The following is a 20,962-nucleotide window of genomic DNA, read 5'->3' as shown; positions in this document are numbered from 1 at the left end:
GTGTTAATACCATCTCAGTGATGGTAGGGAAACTGAGGCAGAGAAGTTAGGACATTTATGCAGAGGGGTGGGGATGGGAGCAAGGGCCCTTGGAAAAGTCACATCTACTCTCTGAGTCCTGGCCAGGAGACAGCACTGGTTTAATAGCATGGGCCCTGGAGTCAAACAGAAGGTGTGACCGTAATCCTCCACTGACCGCTGCGTGGCTTTGGAGAAACCGCTTGACCTCCCCGGGCCTCATTCTTCTCACCTACTCAGTGGGGACTTGCCTCGGAATTCAACAAGATGGTGTAAACACAGCATGCAGCACTGGGCCAGCTTGGAGCCCTGAGGTGGAAGAAAGCCTGGGACATTCGAGGCTTCCACAGACCTACACAGGTGAAGAGATCAGGGTGTCACCTGCCGTCCAAGCACAGCGCCCAGACACCTCAGATGGGTTCTCATCAAGCCTCTCGGAGGTTTGCTCTGGCACCTCAGACTCCCCTCTGAGCCTTCTGGGCCAGCATCCCCTCCACGACCCACATATATACTGAGTGTGGCTCTCTGCCAGCCAGTGCCAGGGAAACTAGCCAGGAAACTCTTCCAGAGTGGGCAGCCACGCTTGTCTTCGCCGCCCGAGAGCCTCAACTGCTGTGCAGCAGCGCCCTCTCCTGGCGCATCTTGATGAGACCTCCACAGCTGATAATCTCCGTGGCCCGGAATTTCAGACTTCCCAGGACACCACCTCAGAGGAGATCGTCCATACCTTCCAAAAGATAGGAGAAGAATTGAGGTCTGGACTTTCCCAAGATGCCCAGTGAGGCAGCAGCAGCACTGGGACCAGAGCCCAGGCAGCCCAGCCTTCCCACCGGCTGCTTCACCCCTCACTTCGCAGCCACTTGCCTCTGTTTCTTGACTGCCAGCCTCAAACTGAACAGGTGATGGGCCAGACTCAGTCTGTGCATGCTCTGCACATACCTTCTCAAAGTGCCGCCAACAGAGGAAGAAACCTTGCTTCCAGTGAGAAGCTCGAAAATCACGTGTGCTCCTTTTCCTTCCCGTCAGAGTCGGGAGGGAGCTCAGAGCTCCTGTGGTCTGAGGCCAGGGCAGGAATGATGCAACAGGGGCAAACGCGCCACGAAGAAAGACAGCACAAGCCTGCGGTCCTGTTTCATTAATCCTTTGCACTCAGCCCTAATTGCTGCCTGCCTGCTCTGTGGCAGAGCCCGAGAATGACGTGGTGGCAGACAGGTCAGACGGGTCCTATCTTCCTGGAGCAACCAAGCATTGCACAGGGCTAAGCGCCACCGTGAGAGCTGGAAAAAGCAGCAGGCATGCCTTGAGAGAGGGCAACAAAGGCTTGCCCTCCTGTGAGGGGTCTGGGGAGGCCTCCTCATGCAGAAGATGCTTTGGCATAGATCTGAAGGTGGTAGGAGTTGGCCATGAGAAGAGCAGGGAGAGGGAGCTGCAGGCAGAGGGAGTGATCAGTGCAAAACCCTACAGGGGAAATGTGGCTGGTACCTTTGAGGGCCTGAAAGAAGCCAGGTTTCTGTGATGCTCCAGAAAAGGCCAGGGGGAGGCCTCATACCAAGGAGTGATATGGCCACCTCTTCAGCTCTGCCTTGTACCTGGACATCCTCCTTGTCTGCCAGCCACTGGCAGGCCCTTCAGACTTTGCTGCATGCCTCCCCATTTAAGGCATAGCTGACTGAGCAGTGACTGCCCATCAGGCCTGTGCCAGGCTCTGCATGTCCAGTGCAGAATGAGGCAGCATCCTGTTCCCAGTGGGCTCACAATCTGGATGGGAAGACAGACTATCAACCATTGAGTGTGACAGCAGAGATACAAATATTCTCAGAATATTCAGGAAACACAGCTGAGAGCTAGCAGATCCCGTGTGGCACAGGGTGATAAGGGCTTTGAGGAAGGCCTGTCTGGAGAAGGTGACAGCTGAGCTGAGTGTCAAAGAAGAAGGGTGCAGGGGTGAGTCAAGGGAGAAGGAGGGAGAGGGGTTTCCCGCAAGGGAATAGCGCATGTGCAGTCACACGCATGTACAGACTGTGGGATGCTGGGGTGAGAAGTGGAAGGGCAGCCAGACCCGGTCCCACAGAGCTACACACACCACACTGGGGAATTGAAATTTTATACTCAAGATCACAGAAAGTCATCGGAGGTCACTAAACCAAGCAGATTTAAGGTTTCAGAAGCTCACGGGGGCAGCAGCTGGAGGGTGGATGCAGGACTGGGCAGAGGGACCCAGGGGCCTGTGTCCACTATGATCCAGGCAAGGCAGTGGCACAGGCCTGGACTGAGCCACATCAGGAGGTGCCAATGAGGGATGGGTATCATTGAGGGGATGGACACTCAGGACTTTGTGCCTGGTGGGATAAGACCTTGGGAGAGAGAAACGGAGGATGGTATCCAAGGTGCTGGTTTGGGTGGCCACTGGGTGGAGTTGTGTTTCTCTACGTTGAAGAGGTACTGGAGGAGGAAGAGAGAGTTCATCGAGGGATGTGCTGAGCTGAGATGACCTGAGCCACCCAGGGGGAGGTGTTGAGTGGAGGGATGTCCGGACTCAGAAGCGAAGTGTGGGGGTTGTACGCTGAGAAATGGGAGGTACAGGTGGGTGAGGGTCCAGATGGGGTCCTGAGGAATCCTGGCCTAAGCATGAGAAGGGGACAAGGCACCAGGGAAGAAGATGAGAACAGCTGGGGAAGCGGGAGGAACACTGGGTGAGGGCAGGAATCTGGAAGCAGACGGGAGCAGGTGCATGGGCAGGGCCTTCACCACAGCAGGTCAGGAACGCACAGCTGGCACAGGCTTTTGCTGCCCAAGTATGGCAGGTGGACATGGGGAGGGGACTCTTGGCTTGCTCAAGAGAGCGGTTGGGGAGATGGGAGCTGTGGGGCTGTGGAGACTAAAGGTGCAGTCAGGAGACTCCAGGTTTGGAGAACCTTCCCTGATTGCTTCCTGGAGAACAGTGGACTCCTTCTCCACTGCTCTTACAGCCGTCTGTGTAGCTTCTCAGACAGGCTGTCTCCTCTCAAACAGAGACTTTCCCAAAAGCAAGGCACTAGCACAGACTGGGTGCTCAGGAAATGTCTGTGGCCTGAAAGGGCAAATAAAAAATGGGGAGTGGACCAGTAGTTAGTAAATGCTATCAGCATAGCCCATCTGCATGCCCCGCTGCAGAGGAAAGTGCTGAGAGCTCACTATCAGGGGGGGAAATGAGGGAGAAAGGAAATGGGTTGCTTTCTGGCCCTAATCATGCAGGGAGTGGATGTCTCTGTGAAGTTTCTTTCCCCACGTAATGGCCAGTAGCTGCCCTGCCCTCTCCTGCGCGTAGAATGCAAATGTGAATGGAATGGCAGCACACTGCAAATGCTGCTCTGAAGTGCAAAGGCCAGGAAGAAGGGAGGGCCTAGATCCCTGCCACAGAGCCAGCATTTGGCTTGGACTCACAGCCCTGTGGTCTGAGACTCTGCAGGCCTGGCCAGGGTTGCTGGTAAACATAGGGTCCTCCCCCCACTTCCCTGGGTGATGCGCCCCATGGGCAGGTTTGTGGCATGCATTTGGGAACAGAGTACAGTAGTTCAATTTGGAAGGCGACCCACTCCCTCTGCTCTGCTCCAGCTCATTAGCAGTTCAAGCAGCAGCTTTCTGGGCTTGGGAGGCCCTGGGGCTGCCAGGGACACTGCCTGCCAACTTAAGACCTCCCTAATTGGTGCTGACACAGGACTGAGGGGATGACGATCTGCATGGCACTCCTTGGGTGGTCTTCCAAAGGAGTGGGCCTTGGGAATTGGCAGGCCCTCCACTTGTGGATTCATTCCAGTGGTGAACTCGCTAAAGGCCAGTCTTCAGAGACCTGCATTTCTCATAGCGGCCCTAGGCGTATATCCCGGGCATGGCAGGGCACAGCTTGGGGTTGATGCTGATGGCAACTCTGAAGCCTCAAGACTGAGTGGGTCACCACGTGCAGCAGGAAGCTGAGGCATGGGGATGGGATGTGACGGTTCCACTCCTCCCTGGAACTTTGTAAGATTTCCCCAGCCAGGCCGGTGACTCGATCCTGGGCTGTCCTGTCCAGACACAGGTCCACTCTCTGTGTGCCAGGGTAGGGGAGGGCTGGATGCTGCAGGAAGTTCCCTTCCACCTCCAAGTCCCCGCTCCTCAGTGGACAGCCCTTTGTAGGATCGAGCTTCAGTGGTCAGGCTCTTTGTTGCTTTGGAAGAAGGAGGTCTGGCGGGCTGTTGCTGCATGTCAACCTGGATGGCACGACATGGATATGCCCAGTAGGACAAGAACAGGCCCAGCAGAGGCCCCTTCCTCCTGACCATACTCCTCATCATTCTTGTCAACCTTGGGGTGTCTTGGCTGAGACCCACAGCTGAGTATCTGCTGGAAACTAGCAGAATGCTGGGGGACTTCGAGTCTTCTTGGGAAGGGAGGAAAGAAACTCTCATGGAAACAAAAACCTCTCCACGCAGCAGACCACTTCTCCAGTGGGCATGGACCTCTGGCCAGGGGCCTGGGTGAATGTAGGGTCTCCCTACAGAGGGAATTTGCGGTAGAGAGGACCACCCCTCTGCCTTCTGCTGGCCCAGGGTGGACAGTGTAGGCTGAGCCAGGGCCAGGCAAGGAGCTGGGCCCCTAGAGAGCTGTAGCTGAAAGTTAGACATGACCCTGGACCACCACGTGCTTGCTCTAGGCACGGGGCACTGAGTAGGACATGGCTGGGATGAACAAAAAGGCATCACTGCCCAGAGTTGGCATGGGAAAGAGTCCACCGCTGATTGGAATCAGCATTGTCAGCACAGCACAGGGGGATATGAGCACAGCCACCAAATGCCATCTCTGGATGGGCGGCTGGCACTTTCACTTCAAAAGCGCTGAGGCTATGAAGTTGGCAAGGAGGATAACCCAGAGAAGGGAGGACTGAGAGAATTCCACTCAATGACTCTTGCCTGTTTGACTCTGGGATGAGCCGCGCGGAGCGCACCCTTATCCGCGCGGAGTGCTGTGCCTTTAAGGTCCACTGGGGGCGTGTTGTCAGCCGCCCTCCGGCATTTGGAGAGGTGAGCGCGGCAGCGCGCTCAGCCGGTGTCTCAGGGGCTGGGTTTGGAGGAGGACCTGCGGTGTGCTCCTAGACTCCGACTTTCGTCTTGAGGCGCGTTCGCGCCCACGGGCCATGCCTCACCGACCGTAAGTGGGCACTGTCCCGGCTCCGGGAGAGCGAGACGCCGCGCGCCACCGGCCATGGGCAGCTTCCAGCTGGAAGACTTTGCGGCGGGCTGGATCGGCGGTGAGTGTGCTTACCGGGGACCCCCGGACCGAGAGAGCGAGGCTGGAGGAGTTTGCCTCCGTGCTCTGAGGAAACTTGGCGCCTCCGTCCGCTCTCAGCCCGCTTCCCGGTGCGCGCGCAGCCCGCTTCGGGGCCATCTGCCGGATGGTAATTGCCGGAGCTAAACTCGGAGAGCTTCACAGCGATTCGGGCTCGGCTTCTGATTTGCTCATTACGTTAGAATCCGCGGGACCTGAGGCGGTAATGATTAAACAGCCAGTCAAGGCCGATAGCCAATGGAGGCTCCTAGCGGCGCACACACCCTTCGGTGACCCGGTGCACACCTGAATTGCGGACGTGGCTGGCGGGAACTTATGTATGAAGGTGGCGCTTGACTGCTGACCCCGGGGCGAAGGGTGGTGGGGAGCAGGGCTTCGAGATCCGGCCGGCCTTGGGGGCGTCCCGACTGGAGGGAGCAGAGCGCTCACAGCAGGGAGCGGAGCGCCTGCTGCAGGTGCCTGTTGCCAGGCTGCGAAAAACACTTACTGCCTTCGGCCGCCGCCAGCCGTCAGCCATCGCCTACCTCCAAGGCCCCTCCTACGGCCGCGGTTGGGTCTGCTGGTCCCTTCACCACAGCTCCCGGAGCTACTTTTTTACTGGGCTTGGGATGGGTTGCCTGGGCGAGAGTTGTATTCATTTCCTTACTTCTCCATTTTTCTTTCCAATAGGTCTATCCCTCTTTGATCAGCTATTGGGGAAGGGGAAGTTTCAGGGACTTTGTTAATTGTAAAATATATACGTGTGCGTGTGCGTGTGTGTGTGTGTGTGTGTGTGTGTGTATTTGAACCCATCTAAGACGATTATCCTAAAAGGGATGTTGGCAAATGCAGCTCCTCACCAAAAGAAAAAAAAAAAAAGATGAAAAGAGCAACAAACCTGATTGGATCCCCGCTTCTCCCCTCCAACCTAGCCGGAAGCCACTTCTCTCCCTCACAGGTGGCTACAGGGCACCTGCTTCACACCTTCCTAAGCAGAGATGCCTCCTTTCACCTTGAGTAAGTCTGTTGGCACAGATGCCCTTGGGTGGGGCTGAGGCTCGTCTCTCCCAACTTTCCAAGTCTTCCCGCCTGAGGCCCACTGGGCATATCCAGGCCCTTTTTGACTGGACAATTATTCCACCATTCAGAGGGGCAGGCAGAGAGAGGAGACACTTCCGTGGGCTGCCCCTTAAATAACCAGACCACCTTCAGTAGGAATGCAAGTGGCTTGGTTTGAGAAGTGCCCTGGAAAGTAGGGCTGTCAGAGTAGTTCCAAGACTCTGATACCCCTCCCTACCCCCAAACGTGAAAAAACATGAACCCTCACCAGCTCACAGCAAGTAGGAGATTTTTGTGCTTTGTTCTGTGGTGGTTCTTACTTTGGTGATGTTACTGGAAGTAATGGCAAAAAACCGCAATTACTTTTGCACCAACCTAATAATATTAAATGATGATAAATGTTTACTACATTTTAATAGTTACTAGGTGCCAGGTATTGTTTAAGTGCTACATGTATTCTTTTAAAAACAATTTTATTGAGGTTTATTTTACATATTATAAAATTCACCCATTTCAACAATTCAATGTCTTTTAGTAATTTTACAGAGTGGTACAACCATCACCATGAATTTGTTTTAGAACATTTTCATGCCCCAGTAAGATTCCTCATTTGAAGTTGAAATGCTGTTTCCTCTCCTTAATCTACCTCCTGTAAATCTGCCTTTCCTGGATATGTTATGTCAATTGAATCTTGCAGCATGTGGTATCTTGTGTCAGTTTATGTCTATTTCTTTAATTATTATAACAACCCCAATGAGGTAGGTTCTGTTGTATCCTTATTTTATAGATGATGAAATTGAGATACAGAGAAATTCACTGACTTTCCTAAGACCTTGCATCTAGCATTGGCACTGGGATTCCAACCCAGGCCGTCTGGCACCAGAATCTGCCATCGTATTTTTATCTTAACTCTCCAAACAACCTTACATGACAAAATTTTGCCCCTTTTTTATACAGGGAGTTGTTGGCCCAGGGCTGGATCTAAGACTGCCCTGAGCGGAGGGATGTGTGAACCCACTATGGGGGAAACCAGCCCTGGAGAACCCAGCCCTGGAGCCTGAGAACCAGCACTCCCCCTTCCACTACTCTACTGAGAAGGGTTAATTACTGCCATCACCTCTCTGCTCCTGCCCAGTTTAGTAGGTATGAGGGGATGAGAGGGGAAAGGTGAATCATTGTTCTGGGATTAGCTGGTTTCTTTGTCCCTATAAATATCTAATATTCCAGGAGCTCTTAGCTACCTTACCTGGTTAAATCACCTCTACTAACAGAGATATTTCCTTCTTTAGCAGTGTGCTGGGGAATTTGTCTTTGAAGAACAGTTTCTGTTTCAATTTCAGTCACCAACTTCTACAAGGGTGATATGATTTGGCTGTTTCCCCAACCAAATTCCTTCTTGAATTGTAGCTCCCATAATTCCCATGTGACATGGGAGGAACCCCTCATAGGAGGTAATTAAGTCATAGGGGCAGGCTTTCTCATGCTGTTCTTCTGACAATGAATATGTCTCATGAGATCTGATGACTTTATAAAGAAAAGTTCCCTACACAAGCTCTCTTATTTGCTTGCCACCAGGTAAGATGTGACTTTGCTCCTGTTTTGCCTTCTACCATTTTTGTGTGGCCTCCCCAGACATGTAGAACTGTGAGTCTATTAAATCTCTTTCCTTTATAAATTACCCAGTCTCAATAATGTCTTTATTAGCATCATGAGAATGGACTAATACAGTCCATTGGTACCAGTAGAGTGGGGTGTTGCTCTAAAGATACCTGAAAATGTGGAAGCAACTTTGGAACTGGGTTGCAGACAGAGGTTAGAACATTTTGGAGGGCTCAGAAGAAGACAGAAAAATGTGGGAAAGTCTGGAACTTCCTCAAGACTTGCGGAATTGTTTCGACCAAAATGTTGATATGGAGAATGAAGTCCCAGTTGAGGTGGTCTCAGATGGAGATGAGTAACTTGTTGGAAACTGGAATAAAAGTGATTCTTGTTACATTTTAGCAAAGAGACTGGTGGCATTTTGCCCCTGCCCTAGAGATCTGTGGAACTTTGAACTTGAGAAAGATGATTTAGGCTATCGGGCTGAAGAAATTACTAAGCAGCAAAGCATTCAAGAGGTGATTTGGGTGCTGTTAAAAGCATTCAGTTTTATGTATTCACAAAGATATGGTTTGGAATTGTAACTTATGCTTAAAATGGAAGCAGAGCATAAAAGTTTGGAAAACGTGCAGCCTAGTGGTGCAATAGAAAAGAAAAACTCATTTTCTGGGAAGAAATTCAAGCCTGTTGTAGAAATTTGCATAAGTAATAAGGAGCCAAATGTTAGTCACCAAGACAGTGGGGAAATATCTCTGGGGCATGTCAGAGACCTTGGTGACAGCCCCTCCCATCATAGACTCAGAGGCCTAGGAGGAAAAAAATGGTTTCCTGGACTGGGTCCAGGGCCCCCTTGCTCTCTATAGCCTAGGGACTTGGTGTTCTGTGTCCTAGACACTCCAACCATGGCTAAAGGGATCAAGGTACAGCTTGTGCTGTGGCTTCAGAGGGTGCAAGCCCTAAGCTTTGCTTCCACTTAGTGTTGAGCCTGTCCATATACAGAAGTCAAGAACTGAGGTTTGGGAATCTTAATCTAGATTTCAGAGAATGTATGAAAATGCCTGGATGTCCAAGCAGAAGTTTGCTGCAGGGGTGGGGCAATTATGGAGAATCTCTGCTAGGGCAGTGTGGAAAGGAAATGTGGGGTGGGAGCCCCACACAGAGTCCCCACTGGAGCAATGCCTAGTAGAGCTGTGAGAAGAGAGCCACCATCCTCCAGACCTCAAAATTGTAGCTCCACTAACACTTGCACCATGCACCTGGAAAAGCCACAGATACTCATTGCAGGCCTCATGGGAGTTATAATTTTTGATTAAAAAAACAAAAAACTCAATTTCCTTTCTTCCTCAGTTCCTTCCCTGATGGTGATCTGTCAGAGCACTTTCCTCTGCAATGGGTCATGCAGATGGGCTATGCTGATAGCATTTGCTGACTCATGGAAGACACTCATGCCAGAAGCTAGCAGGAAGGCTGTACCCTGCAAAACCACAGGGATGGAGCTGCCCAAGACCATGGGAACCCACCTCTTGCATTAGTGTGCCCTGGATAGGAAACATGGAGTCAAGGAGGTTGTTTCAGAGCTTTAAGATTTGATTTCCCTGCTGGATTTTGGACTTGCTTGGAGGCTGTAGCCCCTCTGTTTTGACCATATTTTTTCCCATTTGGAACAGGTGTATTTACCCAATGCCTATACACTCATTGTTTCTAGGAAGTAACTAACTTGCTTTTGATCTCACAGGCTTATAAGTGGAAGAGACTTGCCTTGTCTCAGATGAGACTTTGGACTGTGGACTTTAGAGTTCATGCTGAAATGAGTTAAGACTTTGAGGGGCCATTGGGAAGGCACAATTGGTTTTGAAATTTGAGGACATGATATTTCAGAGGGGCCAGGAGTAGAATGATATAATTTGGCTGTGCCCTCACCCAAATCTCATCTGGAATTGTAGCTCCCATAATTTACATGTGTCATGGGTGAGACCCAGTGGGAGGTAATTGAATCATGGGGACGGGTTTTCCTATGCTGTTCTTGTGGTAGTGAATGAGCCTCATGAGACCTGATGGCTTTATAAAGGGATGTTCCCCAAGCTCTCTTTTTGCCTGCTGCCATGTAAGACACGACTTGCTCCTCCATCACCTTCCATGATTATATGGCCTTCTCAGCCATGTGGAACTGTGAGTCAATTAAACTTCTTTCCTTTATAAGTTACCCAGTCTCAGGTATGTCTTTGATAGCAGTGTGAGAACAAACTAATACAAACGGCTTCTTAATCTAAGTGGCCTTGGGGCAGTAGTGGTTCTCTTCAAATTGTATAGGTCTTGTGAGTGTGTGTGTGTGTGTGTGTGTGTGTGTGTAGGTATTTTTTCTGTGAAAAGATACAGTGTATGTTCATCACTTTTCCAAAGGGATCTTCTTTTAAAAAAATTCTATGGTGACATCACTCATATTTGAGCATCCTATAGGTGTCAGGCTCTCTGCTAGGTACTTTTTATGCATCACTGCATTTCATTCTTACAATGGAAGCAGGAAGTAGGTGCTGTTATTATTCCCACTCTACACATGCTAAAAGTGAGACATAGAGAAGTTAAGTAACCTGCAGGTAACTGAAAATTTTCAGGTTTTTTCTTTACACACATCCTACCCCCTTTTTTGAGCTGAAATTCACATAATAAAACATTAACCATTTGAAAGCGTATAATTCAGTGGCATTGAGTACATTCACAACACTGTGCAACCGTCACTTCTATCTAGTTCCGAAACATTTTTCTCATGACCAAAGAAGATGCTGTACCCATTAAAGAGCAACTCCCATTTCTACCTCCTCCCAGTCCTGGCAAACATTAATTTACTTTCTGTCTTTATGGATTTACCTATCCTGGATAATTCATATAAGTAGAGTCATACAATCGCTTGCCTTTTACGTCTGGCCTTTCTAATTTAGCATAGTGGTTTCGAGGTGCATCCATGCTGCAGCATGTACCAATAGTTTGTTTCTTTTTATTGCAAGCGGTATTCTCTGTATAAACATCCCACATTTTGTTTATCCATACATCAGTTGATGGGCATTTGGATTATTTCTGCCTTTTGGCAATTGTGAACAATGTTGCCATGATGTGTGTGTAATGTACTTGTTTGAGTATCTGTTTTCTATCCTTGGATATATATGTAGGAATGGAACTGTTAACTCTATGTTTATAAACTTTTTTGAGGAATTGCCAAACTGTTTCCACCATGACTGCAGCATTTTACACTTCTACCAGCAATGTACAAGAGTTCCAATTTCTCTACATCCTTGCCAACAGTTCTTTTCCATTTTTTTTCAATTATAGCTATCCTAGTGCGTGGGAAGAGGACTCTCATTGTGGTTTTAATTTGCGTTTCCCAAATGAATGCAGATGTTGAGCATCTATTCATGTATCTGTGGATCATCTTTATATCATCATTGGAGAACTGTGTGGGCAAGCCCTTTGTCCATTAAAATTCTTTTATTCAGTTGTAAGAGTTCTTTATATATATGGACACTAAATCCTCATCAAATATATGATTTCCACACATTTTATCCCGTTCTGTAGGATGTCTTCACTTTTGCACACAAAAGTTTTCAATTTTTATGAAGTTCAGTGTTATTCTTGCGTTGTGTAGGGAGTTAGAGATAACCTCCAACCCCCTGTTTAGCTCTTATTAGGCTCTTCAGCTGAATATAGAAACCAAATTGACACCAGGTTGATTAACAAGAGAAAAAGAATACAGATTTTGTTAGTTTTTCATGACATAGTGATCTTCACAAGGAGTGAAGTTGGAAGCAGTTTCCAAAGCAAGATCTTTTCATACTTTTTAGACAAAGAATAATCAATTTAAGAAGAAATAACGGGACAAAGAAAATCTGGCTAGGGTGGTAGAATTTTGCTAGAGGAGTCACTAGGAGATATATGGGGGTGCTATAAAGCAGGTGGAGGATAAGGATTACTTCATTATGTATAAATTCAGGGCCACTGCAGGCTTCAATTCCAAGTCCCTGGTAATAAAGGCTATTTTGCTACCCTGGTATGGAGAGAGTACTGCTCCCAGAGGAATCTTAATTACTTGCTGCATGCAGGAAGAGACAGGTCAGCTCAGTCTTTCAGAAATTACGATTTCTCAATGTTTTCAACTTGAAATAATCCACGTACCCATCTGCTGTATTTTGATATGACATGTGCTTCCTTCTATTGGTTGGTTGTACTGTTGCTATTATATCTAAGAGTCCATTGCAAATCATAGGTCAAGATTGTTTTCTACGTTTTAGTCTAAGAGTTTTATAGTTTTGCTCTCCCATTTGGGTCTTTGATCTATTTTGAGTTAATTCTGTGTGTGGTGTGAGGTGGAGGGTGGGGTCTATATCCACTCTTCCACTCTTTTGCCTGTGAATATCCACTTGTCCTAGTCCCTTCCATCAGCTCCAAAGTGAACTTTACTTGCAGGCTGACCTAGACTTTGAAGGCTCGAGAGTGAGGGAGGCAGGCAAGGAGACAGATATTTTTAGGACAGTGATAGACACCTGTTTTGGAGTGATTAGTTGTTTTACTCTAATTTCTCTGCCTTCCTTCCTGCATGGGCCAGTATCTAGCACACTGGAGGCCCTCCCCCACCCCACCCCCTGCAACTCCAGCAACTGGCCATTGACTAAACAAGTGCCTGTTTTGTCCCAAGAGCTGGCTGGTGCAAGCTGGGAGTTCAAGGGCTGAGTTATCAGGCGTTCTTTTGTAATCCACAGGTGCAGCCAGCGTCATCGTCGGCCACCCTCTGGACACAGTCAAGGTACAGTAGCCATGTTTCCCATTACCTCTTAAAAAGAGGCATGGAGCTGATCTGCCTCTGGGACTATGCCTGCTGTTTCTGATCTCCCATAGAGTCTTCTGCCCAGGGCAGGCTCTCTGTTGCCAGCCCAGGGGCTGGAGTGCCAGGAGGCCTGGGTTGGACCCAGAAGACTCAGAGGTCCATGGGGACTTTAAACTAGATTGGAGATGGAACCCATCATTACCTGATGAAACACATGGGTGTGAGGACTGTGGAGCTGGTGGGGCCTTCCTGGCATTGGGATTATCCAACACCCTTGTTCTGGGATGTTCTCTAGAAGGGGAAGGGGCTGGTTTCAGATCATACAACAAGTTAAAAACTGAGGTGTGAGATGCTGCAAAGGAGCAATCTTTCACCCCATCTCCACTCCTGCACCCGTTCCCTGTGGTGAGCAGAACTTAGAGCTATGCTCTGAGAACAGAGCCATAAATTGTGCCTCCTCACTGCTGACTGGCTTCCAGATCTGTTTCTAAAGCTCTGTCTGGATTGTTCACAGGCAGGAGCCTCACAGGCCCTTTCAAATGGCTGCTGCAATGTCTGTTCTCCCCATCCTGCTCCCTGTATGAAAATGGACTCTCTCCTAGGTCAGGGCTCATGCTCACTCTCTTCTTGATGAGAAGATGAGTCTACCTATTTTAAATATTTGAAGAAACCCTTTAAGTAGTAAAGGGGGGTGTTTAGGGTCCCCAGGGGACGTCCCAACGCAAGGGGATGGCAGGCAGGACCCAGTGCTGGGAGATGGGCACACAAAGTAGTGAGTGAAGCAGGCTTAGTCTACCCTCCTGAAATGGTATAATCTTCCCATTTTATACAGGAGAGAGTAAGGTGCAGAGTTCAGAAACCTGCCCCAGACCTTAAAGCTGGGCATTGTAGTGCTGGATTCAAAGCTCCAAAGTGAACTTTACTTGCAGGCTTACCTAGGCTTTGAGGACTCAGGAGTGAGGGAGGCAGGCAAGGAGACAGATACTTTTAGGGCCAGTAAAAGATGATAATTAGAGAACACAACAGATACACAAAGCATTTATGGACAGTGGTGGGTGCTAGGGGGACAATAACACAAGATGATGGCAGAAACAGTGATGAGGGGCTTCTCTGTTTTGAAGTCATGGATGGTCTCTCTACCAGGGAGGCAGCTAAGTTGAGACTCAAATGACATAAGGAGGCAGACATGCAGAACTGGGGTGAGAGTGCTGCTCGCAGAGGAACAAGCCAGTGCAAGGGCCCAAGGGTAGGAACAGGCTGCAATATACATTCTCCAGGAAAACAAAGAAGGCCAGTGTGTGTGGTGCACATAATGAGCTGAGCAATCGCGGTGGTACAGATGCTGGGAGAAGCCCAGGGAGAATGGGATTTCAGAGTGGGCTGGGGACCTTGCTGCCTGCCTCCTGCCAGCCCTGCATAGCCAGGCCCTGGGTCTTAGAGCCCACCAAGGAGGGCTGTGCAGCAAGTTCATGTCAGAAGTGGACATACCAGCATCTCAAGGCTAAGCCATTGCTGCCCAGAGGTAGGGCCCATGTCTAGCACTCCCCAGGGCTGTCCAGAGCCAAGCCAGGTCCTCAGAGACTTTCCCACCCCTGTGGTAGCTGCCCACTGAGCCCTCTTTACCCTCCATGAGAGCTGGCTGGTTACCTTATGCAGGCCTGGCTTCTCTAGCCTGTGGCCTATGACTCTCCCCTGTTCAGAGTGCAGCTCAGTACAGAGCTGGGCACAGCCCCCCTGGGTGAGCACCTGCTGCATGAGTTGCCATCCCAGACCTCAGCCAAGTTCAAGGTACCTGCTGCATAACTCTTCAGGACTGGGCCTTGGGAAGACTTGGAAGACTTGGATGTGCTCCTTAATGTCTCCATGAGAGTGCTGATTGTTGCTGGCATTTCTTACCTCCCAAACTCACCTGTCATTCCCAGACTGTCTTCCCCAGGGTTCATTCAACAAACCCATCCACAACAATGGATCAGTGGGGAGGCAGCATGGCCGAGCCAGAAAGCATGGGCTTTGGAACCATGCAGGCTCTGGGTGTGAATCCTACTTTTGCCATTTCTTGCTTGCATAGCCTTCTGTAAACAAGATACGAATCCTTGCCTTACAGGATCAGTATAAGATGATAAGCATTGTTTTTTGTACCCAGTTGGCATTCAAAATTGGTAGCTGCTATTTTTTTTTTTGAGACAGAGTCTCATACTGTCCCCCAAGCTGTAGTACAGTGGTGTGGTCTCAGCTCACTGCAATCTCTGCCTCCTGGGTTCAAGCAATTCTCCTGCGTCAACCTCCCTAGTAGCTGGGACTATAGGTATGCACCACCATGTCCACTAATTTTTTTGTATTTTTAATAGAGATGGGTTTCACCATGTTGGCCAGGATGGTCTCGATCTCCTGACCTCATGATCTGCCCACCTTGGCTTCCCAAAGTGCTGGGATTACAGGCATGAGCCACCATGCCTAGCCGGTAGCTGCTATTTTAATCAACATCATTCTATATATATTAAGTTTTGCTCAGTTACCACATCATGAGACAATGTCTAACAAGATTTTAACCAAAATTGAAGAATGTGTTTCCAATTCTCTGATTTAAATGATATTTATACATTTCTCTTTGGGGGTCAATGGGATACCTCAAAGATGGGCAAGCATTCTCCGAGTGGCATGCTCAGTCACTGATCTTGGAACTGTTGGCCACAGGCCTACCATCTTGGCAAGGAAAAGGGCTGTTGTTTCTCTAGAATCCAAGCTGACTTCATATAAGTGAGTTGGTAACAGATCACTGTGGGAAGTGAGATTTAACAGTAAAAAATTGAGAGTATGGATTAGTTTCCTTGGGCTACTGTAACAAATATCCACAAACTGGGTGCCTGGAAATAATAGAAATTTATTTCCTCACTGGTAAGGGAGGAGGAAGTCCAAAACTGAGGTGTTGGTGCCTTCTGGAGGCTCTGAGGGAGGACCTGCCACATGGTCCTGTGCCAGCTTCCAGTGCCAGCTTCAGTGCTTGGCATTCCTTGGACAGTGGCTCCTTAACTCTAGGCCCTGCCTGTCTTTACAAGGCCTCCCCTCTGAGTCCCTGTGTGTTAAATCTCCCTGTCCTTCCTAAGGACACTAGTCACTGGGTTCAGGGCAATTTATAGGAGTGGAGCTCCCTGGCCACAGTCACCTGAAAAGGCTGGGCTCTCTCCCTTCTTTGCACTCTGCCCTGAAGCTTGGAAGGGAAGCCCTCCTAAGACATGGATTCGAGTTGTTGTTTGGCCTGAGTGCCCCTGTTGCACTCCAGAACACCCTCTTCCTTCCTTCTGGCTGATGTTTTCTCTATGGACCTTGTCCACCAAGAGAGGGCCAGGCAAGTCTGAATAACTGGAAATCCAGTCCTGGCCTCATCACCTACTCTCCTGTGACTGGGGCAGAGTGCTTAACCTTCCTGAGCCTTAGTTTCCTTATCTGTAAAGTGGGCAAGTAGCACCTCCCTGGTGGGGCTGCCTTGAAGATCGTTCACAGAGCCATTGCATTGAGGATATAACAATGAGCAAGATGCTGCTGCTATCGTGAATAGACAAGCTGGGCTGCGGGAGGCAGACAGTGATTTGCCTGGAGTCCCAGGACTCACCTGTGGAAGAACCCGGTTACAAGGGCCTGTGCTGCTGACTCAGGTGAAAGGCTTCTTCCTGTGCCCTTGGCTGCCTGGTCTTAGGTGGAGGAGGCAGGTCTGCTGCATATGTCTGATGCAGCATGGCTAAGTTTTCTAGTCAGGGCTTGGCTGCCTGTAAACCAGGGATTTCCCTACCCCCATACCATGGACCAGTACCAGTCTGTGGCCTGTTAGGAACTGGGCCATGCAGCAGGAGGTAAGCAGAGAGCAAGTGATCATTCCTGCTTGAGCTCTGCCTCCTGTCAGATCAGTGGCAGCATTAGATTCTCATAGGAGCACAAACCCTGTCATGAACTGTGCATGTGAGGGATCTAGGTTGCCTGCTCTTTATGAGAATCTAATGCATGATGATCTGAGGTGGAACAGTTTCATCCTGAAACCATCACCCCACCCTGGACCATGGAAAAAATGTCTTCCACAAAACTGGTCCCTGGTACCAAAAAGGTTGGGGACCACTCTTGTAGGCCATGGGGTCTGGATTGCAATGGACAGGCTTTTTTTTGGGGGAGGGATGTCTGCCTCCTTCTCATGAACATCCCATTGAGGCTTTTTGTATGGCTCCATCATGCTCCCCACCACTCCAGGCTGCCCCCTCACTACCTACTCCACTCTGGGGCATTCACGTTGGCCCAGGACAGCTAGGGCACGGCCTGCTCTGCCAGGTCAGGGCCAGCCGGGCAGTGGCTCAGCTCCAAGCACTGAGGCTCCAGCTACCTCACCTCCTGGCACTGAACACTCATCCTCTTCTCCTTGGGTTTTCACCTCTGGGGTTCTGAGAGCTTCCAATGGGAGGGAAACCGTGAACTGGAGGAATATGAGCTCATGGCACCCCTGACATGAAGCTCATAGTTTTGGGCTAAATATTGCCTGCAGCGCCATGCTCTTCAAGCTGTATCCACTTCATGCACAGAACCCAGGGCTCCTGTTCTCTATAAGGACCAAAGAAAATGTCAGACAACTGAGAAAATACTATGTAAGAAGAAAAGTATAGAATCAAAATTAATGCTGCACTAAATGTTTGCAAAATATAACCGCATGTTAAATAATCAAATGGAGCTCAACTTTCATGGAGGTCTATGTGGTTGATATTAATATGGGATGTACATTAAATATGTACAATTATACTAATTTTATCTTCCTTGATACAATATGAGCAGGTTTACAAAAGTGAAAGAGTCCAATATCTAAGCAAGTCTTAAAATGACCTTGAATCTACATAACCAGGAGAGGTGAGAAAGATAATGGCAAACCCATCAATTATCTAGGCCCAAATGAGGGCTCTGGGCACCTCAAATATGGAGATATTTTCCCTAATAACTAAAAACACTGAAGCTGGGCTAGAGAACCAAGCTCTCTTCTCTCTTGCCTTTCATAGGTATTCATTGAGCACCTATTATATACCTAACCCTATGTTTAGGTCAGAGAACTCAACTCTCAGGGAAGTCACACCTAGTCAAGAGCTTGGGCTGGACTTCTTTTAGTCTCAGTAGGCTAGAGGTTGGTGGGAATAGCAGCCTCTGGGGTCCTGTAAAGTGAAAGGCCTGGGGATGAGCCGAAGGAGGGAGCCAGGTTCCTGGGGAAACTGCGTGAGGCAGTGTGGTTGACTGAATAATGGTCCCCAGATGTGCCCATGTCCTCATCTCTGGAACCTGTGAATGTCATCTCATATGGCAAAAGAAAACTTTGCAAGTATGCTTAAGTTAAGGATCTCAAGATGGGAGGATGATCCTGGATTATCAGGGAGCTTCTTAAATGTGATTAGAAGTGTCCTTGTAACAGGGAGGTAGAGGGAGATTTCGATTTCTTCCTATAGAAGAGGAAGCAAACAATGTGAGGACAAAAGAAGCAGGGAGAGAAGAGGAGCCGTGACGCTGGGACATGGCTCCAGGAAAGAGGGTGAACTCCAAAAGCTGGGGGAGACAAGGAAACAGATTTTCTCTGAGAGCCTCCCAAGAGAGTGCTGCCCTGCCAGCACCCTGGTCTTAGCCCACTGAGATCATTTCAGATTTCTGGTCTTAGAACTGTGAGAAAATGCATTCATGCTGCTTTAAACTATGGAGTTTGTGGCAATTGGTTACAGTAGCAACAGGAAACTAAAGCAAGGAATCAGCTGTGTTCATCTGTAAGATGGGACCAGTACTTGTGCCTTAGAGCACCTGTGCGATTTAGTGGGATCAGTTTTATATGATCAGTATGCAGTTGGTGCACACTAAATGTCATCTCCTGCTGTCACTGGATCCCTAGAGACTTGGACTTTGCTGCTGGCCTCAGTGCCAGCTTCCCTGAGTGCTCAGCATGCCTGACAAACCTTTGGCTCCACGGCTTTGAAATTATTCTGTGATCCAGGTTTGGCTCTCGGGTTGAGTTCCTTCATGTATCATTGGCTTGAGTGACTCAACCACTCAATTTTCTTAGCAGGAACTTGACTGCTTGTTGCAGGGGGTCGGGTGGCAGTCCACCTTTCTGTGGATTCACTTTCCAGGGAGAGCCCTGGGAGAGTGTTGAACCTCATGCCAGCCTTGCATGGGGCACAGAGGGAGACCTGCAGCCCTCCACCACCTCCTAAGTTACCACCTGGCACAAGTCATTGTCCTAGTTGTGGACATCCCACTCCAAGGTAGGCCTCTGTGGTTCTGCTTAACAAGAAGACCTTGAAGGCCGGGTTCTCATCTCACTGCATCTTCCAGGGAGTCTCCACCACTCAATTTAAAACTACCTTTTTCTTCTCATCACCCAGCTCTTCTTATCCTTGGTTTTCTTCCATAGCACTTGTCTTCATCTAAAATACGTATTTGCTTGGGAATTATTTTTTATTGACCATCTTTTCTGACTCCACCAGGTTGTAAGTTCCATGAGGGCAGAGACTCTGGTTTCTTTATTGCTGAATTCCCTGAGATTGGAATTGTGCCTCCAATAAAATAGGCCCCGAACAAATACTGGTTGAGTGAGTCGATAAACACACTTCTCTGGTTATGAAAATAAAACTTACGAGCAGGGTGATAATATTTCCTATGTTTTTCCTTTGGCTACATATGTTTATAAAACTATTTAAATGGGTGCTTCTCAAACTCTTGGCCATGCTATTAGCCATGATCATGAACTCGGGGGAGGAGCAGGGTGAGAGTGAAGGTGGGTCCAATGAGGCTTTAGCCTTACATGTGCTGCTAATTTTGATGTCGTTGAGAGAATGTATTTCCCTATGACTTGTGTACTTTACATTAGTTTTAAACTATGTAAGCTAAAAATAATGAAAGTAACATCTGCTATTGCAGGAAAGTTGGAAAATGCAGAAAAGCTCCACATTGCCTGTGGTGTTCACCTCTGAGATCATCATTTTAACTTTACGTATTCTTCCCAGGCCTCTTCCACTTGTCTCCAGAGCTGAGCTCAGGCGGTTTGTGTGAGGAGCTAGCCTGATTTTCTGGGTCTCAGTCCCTTACTGTATACTGGATTCTGTGGGGACTGGCCAGCATCTCCTCCTTGGTCATCTCACGGCTCCTTCATGCACAGGCATGGCATGCTGTGCATGCTGACAAAGTGTTTTGATGGGAAATTATAGGCTGTGCATCTTAAAAGAAGTGGAATCATCTGAGGCCAGGGCAGGGGTACTCTAGACACTTAGGTGGGCTTACTCAGACCCTCTGTGCCTGTCAGCTGCTGCCCCTGGTCACCAAAGCCAGCCTCCATCAGAGGTCACCACACCTTAGCCATGCAGTCCTTGTTCAGTCAGTGCAAAGGGGCCACTGTGCTGGGGCTGTGCCCTGCCCTGGAGATGAGAGGAAAGACAGGTGTTCCTACCCTAGTTGGGTGATCCAACATAAACCCTACATAATCAAACACATAGAACATGGCGACATATCCACTCAGTCCTAAAAGATGAGCAGGAGCTGGAGGAAGAGCCTTCCAGAAGTTGGGAACAGAAGTGGCAGTGGGCTGGAGGCAGGAAAGAATTGCGGCTCCAGGGTCTGGAGATACGCACCTTATGTAGGGCCAGCTTATGTAGTGGCACATGGGGTGAGAGGCAGGTGCCTCCCAGGCTCAGGGAGAGTGGGGAATGTCTCCTACATTTGATGGGAGGCCACTGGAGGCTTCATTGACCTTGAAAAAGATCAGTCTGCCTGTTGCATAGAGAGAAATAGAGGAAGTGACAGAGAAGCAGGAGGCCAGGGAGGGCTTCAGGCCATGGGGTGGTATTTCTAGGGGCAAGAAGAGCAGGTCTCCCCCAAAGCTATTTTGCAGGGTGGAGTGACAGACAGCAGATAGAGTTCCAGTTTAGCTTTGTGTACTCAAGAGGTGGGGATCATACAATGATTAGGCACAACTAGCTGGCCTTTGCCATTCTCTCAGCAAAGCGGGCTTCTATGCATTGAGCCAGTCTGAAAGGGACATTAGAGGGAGGCAGTGCAAGCCAGGGATGGAGCACCAGCCTGGCCAGAACTGAAGCCCAGACCCTTTGCTGGCAGGCTTCACTATGAGCAGGGCATTTCCCTCTCGGCATCTTTGGAGCAGTGGGGCTAAGAATGATCTCTGAGCTGACA

The 20,962-nt window shown here is 49.1% G+C and overlaps 1 protein-coding gene across 9 annotated transcripts in view; it reads left to right on the top strand.

Annotated features, from left to right (window-relative positions):
- The first annotated feature begins 4,801 nt into the window (after window positions 1-4,801).
- Window positions 4,802-20,962, top strand: part of SLC25A48 (solute carrier family 25 member 48) — a 47,505-nt gene continuing 31,344 nt past the window's right edge. For 3 of the 9 annotated variants that reach the window (XM_074381321.1, XM_074381305.1, XM_074381298.1), the window contains exons 1-2: window positions 4,802-5,284; window positions 12,708-12,751. In XM_074381321.1, the coding sequence (XP_074237422.1) occupies window positions 5,239-5,284; window positions 12,708-12,751 (90 nt within the window). In that variant the 5' untranslated portion in view covers window positions 4,802-5,238. Of the gene's footprint in view, window positions 5,285-5,319; window positions 5,944-5,965; window positions 6,319-12,707; window positions 12,752-20,962 lie in introns of those variants that run through there. The other 6 variants (XM_074381312.1, XM_074381309.1, XR_012512555.1 and 3 more) reach the window with 6 other exon arrangements.

The sequence above is a fragment of the Saimiri boliviensis genome, chromosome 1 (genome assembly GCF_048565385.1).
Source record: "Saimiri boliviensis isolate mSaiBol1 chromosome 1, mSaiBol1.pri, whole genome shotgun sequence".
Classification (NCBI taxonomy): domain Eukaryota; kingdom Metazoa; phylum Chordata; class Mammalia; order Primates; family Cebidae; genus Saimiri; species Saimiri boliviensis.
This window is presented reverse-complemented; position numbering and strand designations above follow the sequence as displayed.